This window comes from Lampetra planeri, chromosome 24, assembly GCF_965212315.1.
Source record: "Lampetra planeri chromosome 24, kcLamPlan1.2.h2, whole genome shotgun sequence".
In the NCBI taxonomy this organism is placed as follows: Eukaryota; Metazoa; Chordata; class Hyperoartia; order Petromyzontiformes; family Petromyzontidae; genus Lampetra; species Lampetra planeri.
This window is the reverse complement of record NC_136130.1, coordinates 4,574,537-4,580,769: the sequence shown is the minus strand read 5'-3', so window position 1 is coordinate 4,580,769 and position 6,233 is coordinate 4,574,537. Positions and strand designations below refer to the sequence as shown.

The 6,233-nt window shown below is 45.2% G+C and overlaps 1 protein-coding gene across 1 annotated transcript in view; it reads right to left on the bottom strand.

The window, feature by feature from the left end:
- Positions 1 to 6,233, bottom strand: part of LOC144726668 (trimeric intracellular cation channel type A-like) — a 29,825-nt gene continuing 23,592 nt past the window's right edge. Inside the window, exon 6 of the mRNA XM_078605430.1 lies at positions 1 to 5,776. Within this exon, the coding sequence (XP_078461556.1) occupies positions 5,570 to 5,776 (207 nt within the window). The 3' untranslated portion in view covers positions 1 to 5,569. The remainder of the gene's footprint in view (positions 5,777 to 6,233) is intronic.

Genomic DNA, 6,233 nt, shown 5'->3' with positions numbered 1-6,233 from the left:
TTGATTTTCCAAACACCTTTATTACTGACAAGGAACACGATACATTGAAAATGCAATGGTAGGGAGCACATGTAGCCTTGTCTACGCTGTGGTATAAAATACTCGCGTGATTGTCGTCTGCACTGCATTCCCCAGGTTATAAGACGCTCTGGAGATTAGGACACGCCCAAACATGTGCCCGGCACCAAGCGACACAATCTGGTCACAACACACATCTACCAGATTAAGACACACAAACACACCACAACCCTTGCTGTATTATGCAGGGGGGGGGGGGGGAAATGTGTTTTATGATCTGGAGACGATAACAATTACAGCATGAGTTCATATTCTTGGTTCTTTCGGTAGTCACGTAGAAGGGAAACAATAAAATAATAAAAATATAAACCAATAAAATTCTCACGACGTTTCAACTGCAACACAAGCAATCATCATCAGGTGGGATAATTTTATTGTTTTATATTTTTTTTTATTTTGTTTCCCTTCTACGTGACTTTACCGAAAGAACCAAGAATATGAATCCCTGCAGTCACGAAAGCTTTAAATCAGCATGAGTTCAAGAAAATAATAACCTCATGGGCTGTTCTGCCGTACCTTATCAGAACCCAGTCATTTCAAAGACACACCAAGACAATCCTTTTTTATTTTCTGACTTGACAATTTCAAAAATGCACCTTTTTTATTTAAATTTCAATAAATAAAATGTCAACTCCTCTAGTTAACTTACTACAATCTACATGAAACATTCACATTCAGCAATTAACCCGAACAGGCAAAACACATAAATTCACACCAAAGCCAAAAAAAACCTGCGCACATGCATTTCGCGTGCCAGCATACCAATAATCAACGCCATCACCGAGCATAAAAATTAAATCCATTAAGGCCTAAGTGCCAGGCGGCACAGGTCACGAGGGTGCACGTCGGTCGCGTCGAATGCAATGCGCCTCAAGGGTGAGACAAGATCGAGTGCAGTCACTACACGTGGCCATGAGCGTGGCAATTAAAAGTCGGATACTCTACAGAGGGCGATCCATTTAGAGACACCCCACTAGAATGGAAAAAAAAACATGTAAGACGCCAGCATTTTTATTTTCAAAGCCTCTGCGTGTCTCCCACCAATCTCAGTATGGAGACTTATTACACATGTGTTAACCCTCTCGAGATAGGCCTTGTAGCCGGTGCGATTTGCTTACAGCTTCAATGGCAATTTCAACTAAAAGGTACATTGAACATTGTTGGGGTGTCTATACGTGGATCACCCTGTCCATGAGAGCGGGTGAGGCTAAGCGAATCTCGACATTGTGTGTTAACAAAGAAGTCACTCGCTCTCCAAATCAGACACTACGATTCGCATGGGATTGGGCCTATCAGTGGCATAGAACTCGGGCTTGATGAGGGCTTAGAGATAGGGCTATGATTAGCCATAGGTCTAGGGCAGGGGTCGGCAACCTACGGCTCCGGAGCCGCATGCGGCTCTTTACGGGCTGCTTCTTGACGATATGTACGTATGTACAGTATGTACATAGATGCATTGCGGCTCTTGAAATACTGAATTTTGTACCGAATTGGAAAGAAATGGCTCTTCTTGTTATTTTGGTTGCCGACCCCTGGTCTAGGGTTAGCCAATAAGCAGGATACCAAGCTCATTTTACAGAGACTACGAATAAAAATTTGCTTCAAAATCTAACGTTGTCTCATTTCAGTCAAGATTTTCTACGGTCCCCCCCCCGCCACATGTAATTTCGACATTCCAACACGGTGTCCGTCTCTCTGTGTGGAGAATCTGGGTGGGCCCTGAAGATAGGAATGTTATTCTCCATCACTGCTTCGGGACCGCCAGCAGACATTAATAGCACCACCCAACGACGTTCGTTTTGAGCTTGGGGAGGTTGTGGGGGGGGGAGGGACAAACCGGACTTGACTTGGCGACCGGACACGCTACAAAGCCCACGTGGTTTTTGTACAACCGTAGTCGACACCAGTTGGGGTGGGCCTCGGTTGCACTTTCACACTTGCCACGTTAACGCGCGCGTGAGTGCCGTATACAACAAGCCCTACAAGCCCCGCAAACCCCAACCCGAATAAAGCTGCACAAAATGTTTTCCAAACACGCAAAACACGTGAGCACGGAGCGTCATCCACGGCGTCGTCGTAAGCCGCAGGCCTGCGCCAGGTTCACAAGCCGGCTGCCTCTGCCGTGCTCCAGAGGAAGGGGGGGGGGTCAACAGGGGGTCACCCCCCCCCCCACCACCACCCTCCCCTCTTTTTGATAAACAAATCACAAAAAATAACTAAAGTATCTTCTTGGTTCTTTCGGTAAAGTCACGTAGAAGGGATATAATAAAATAATAAAAATAAAACATAATAAAATACAATTCTCACGACGTTTTATTTTTATTATTTTATTATTTCCCTTTTATGTGACTTTACCGAAAGAACCAAGAAGATGAATCCCTGCAGTCGCGAAAGCTTTAAATCGAAAAATAACTAAAGTAGTTTTGCAAGGCCAAACACCAGGCAACAAATACTACAATGCCTGTTGACCGCCCCGGGTGTTTTAATCATCGCCAACTACTTGTGCAGTTTCATATACATATTGATCTCTGTCAAAAAATAATAGTTCAGAATTTTGATCACCTGCATTTGCTAATCTCAGTTAAAGCCACTGCGAAGGTATAGAGGGCACCTTGCTTACGTTTCGCAGATATTTTGTTGTTAAAAATGACACAGGATTGCACGAAATAACACATTCAACGTTTTCTCCCGAAGAGTTGTCAGCGTGCCAAGATTTAAACGTTTAGTAAAAATATCTAGTTACAAACGATGGCTTATAAACGTCTACATTAGAAAAAAACGAAATCCTGATGAAACATTTCAATTTCTCTGGCCATGACATTAGTGAATTTAAAAATGTGCATAGATTGCTTAAGTACTGTTCCTACAAAATATTTTATCAGTGCAAAAAATATATCTTATCCATGAAAAGATGACAATGTTTAAACACAGCTTCAATACTTTTTTCCCCCTGAATTATGTCATTAATTTTGCCTTTCTAAAACATCATAGGTCCCCGCTGCAAACCTTTACAAATACTTAATTCGTGAGTCTGCCTCACGGTAGAAAAAAACGGCAATTATGTTTCTACGTTACGTCCTTTAAGTGTCGTTCCAAGTTGAAAGAGATGAAGCTTAAAAGGCACAGAGGAACCCCGTAAAGGAAATTTCCCAGAATAATTCAAGATGAAAATGTGTTCATCCCACAAGACCTATAATAAACGGGCATCAACATTTCACTCAATTAATATTCTGAATCCAAATTACATTTAAATTGGGTACAGCGTCGGTGCGCCCTGGTTGGAGCGACGCGCTATGAACCCAGTCAAATTGAGGTCATTTCCCGGCCACGGACAGCGCTATCAGTGGCCAGAGATATCCGAACCATTTCTGCCCTTCCCCACACACCTTCACCAGCCTGCACTGAGCAGCATGGTGAAATATGATCAAACAACCTCCACAACTGACAGGATGCAGCATGGAGAAGGCCTTCATACAGCAGTGGATTGACAACAGACTGTAAATTATGATTATTTTACAATTGAGCTATTCATGCCATGAGAATGCAGAGATCTCCATCAGGAAAGCTCACAAGAGAGACGAGTCAAATCACATTGTGTCATCGCAGAACAGCCCCCGGAGTACATCGCAACTACTTTTGAAGTCACTTCAGTCACTTGCCTAGGCGTCTTATCTAAAACAAACCCTTTATATGCCCTCCAAAAGAGCGTTAAGTCACAATGGCATTTCAACCAAAATGTTGAATTTTTAAGAGCTCAAATGTGCCATACCAGGTGAAAAATATATATATTGCTTTGTTCAGTAATTTGTGGCTGGGAGTAGACCATCAACTCTCTACCCTTGAAAAAACAGTTAAAAACCACGGCTGACTTAAACACGGACTGGAACCCGTTTGTCTCGTGTCCCCTGACCTCTGAGCTACCGGGTTAAACTCCACGACATGCCAGTCACATACCCGGTGGCGACACTTTACCACTCAAAACTCACTTCCCCTTTGCCAGCTGAATGCCTTTCAACAAACAAACTCAACGTCAGTGATTTTATGAATTATACGCTTTGTTAACTATGCAAGACAGCGATGCACAGAAACCATTGTGCTTAAACATTTAAACTTAGCACGTTAACTTCACCGATGCCACCACCTATATGGAATTGGCCAATATATATTTGCACTCCTGTGTGTTAAATCTCAGCTCTCGACAAGTTTAGAATCACACTCCAGCCCACAATTCATTGAACTGCCCCCACTCAATATGACGATTCATGTGATTCCCCCCCGATTCTCCCCTCCCCCTCAATTGTGGACATATAATCCGCCTGCAGAGGTAGCTGCACTACAACACGAGTTCTGCAAAGTGTAAGAATAAGCATGGAGCCACAGAGGCAGCCGGTGCCACCTTACTGCTGCCGCACGCACCTACAGTGGTGCTGGGAGACAACACAACTCATAGGCAGGTAACAACTCATAATACTCTGTGGCCTCTAATCATTAATTGTCGCGATTCAACATAACAGTCAATCCTTTTTGTCGGCAATTTTTTTGGACAATTCTGTCTAGAATTTCATCGGGCCCATGAATTACCGATTCTAACACGCATGATTCCGTGTGTGTGCCTGACCGCGTGCCGTTAAGTGTAAGAGAATATTTTAATCGACGGATCGTTACTTTCAACGTAGCCCTGTTCACATGGCACAACAGGTGAACGAAAAACAAACGTTGCACACAACTCCTTTGCTGCCTGTGCTGTAGTGGTGATCTTAAGAAAAACAAAGGAACATTAATCATTCATGCAAACAGACAAGGTTTTTTTTTATCAGGGTTGCCGCGATATCATCCTACACGATTTGATACGGCATTCAACTTCACAATTATTTATGTTTATCAGTTTCCATTAATTGGGTAAATGCATTTCAAATATTTTACCGTCTCGTGTTTGTATGTACTTTAAGTACGAATAAATGTCCATTGATAATTACTAAACAGTAGTTCACTCAACATATTCCTGCCATACATCTCCTCAAATCGTTGGAACTCTACAATCTACTGCGCAACGCTCATAACTGCCGTGCTGTCAATTATTGTGGAAAGCATTTCACAAAGCGCTAACCTAACAGGTAATTAGTGCTTTTCTGTTATTATGATCGTGAACTTTTGATTATCCTTATTTCACATAAATTGTCAGGAAATGTAAACTTTTAGCGTAAATTAAGTGAGCCACGATCATCACGATTGGGCAACATTTTTCCCAATTGACGGTTCGACTATCGTGAATCCTATATCGTGTAACGTACCGTAGCATCGCCACATCGCGGCAACCCTAACTTTCCACTGACGCTGGAGTTGTTTGCGCAGGAGGGACGGGGGGGGGGGAGGGGGGGGTTTGAACCGCGCTACCTGAACGACCGACCTCGTCGCTCAACAACAAAAAACGACGACGGCGGTGGCGGCGGCGGAGGCAATGTTTCTCCGCGAGCTGGCGCACGGCACCACCTCACTCCGCCTTCTTGCTCTTGCGCTTGCGCAGCGCCGGCTCCGTCGGCTCTGCCTTGCCCTGCTGGGCCGGCGCGGCGGGGCCCGACGACGGCCCGTGGCCGTGGCCTTCCGAGTCAGGTGGCGCCGCGCCGAAGAGGAAGCCGCACAGCGGCGTCTCGATGGGGTCGAAGGGCGAGGCGTGCGAGTGCATGGCCGTGAGCATCACCTGTCGCATGCCACGAGCGCACGAACGGGCAGGACGAGAGGAAACACAGAGGGGCTTTGTCTTATTAGTCTGTGTTGGTCTGTCACAGCGAGCGCTCTTATACGGATCAGCTGTTCTATGGAGCAGGCCACGAGCAACGATGGGTAAGCGGTGTGCTTAACGCGTAGCTTTTCGCAGCTGTTCGTAATTCAAGTGCCCTTTTCGGGGTTGGGCAACGTTTTGAGCATTTCTTCTCTCGGGCTTTCATCACGCACTATTTGCGGGCACCTTCAACTCTTCATCCCTGACGAGGACTTGAAGACAGCTGCCTGTCTAAAACTGAAGCAGACCAGCCTGCAGTCGGTCGTGGTGCAAGTTTGAGATAAAAAATGCTCGCGGCCTAACCCCGCAAGCCTACGCTTGTAAAAGGGCGGCATGGCCAACATCAGGCCCCTTCACGCGCGCAGGGCCAGGCATT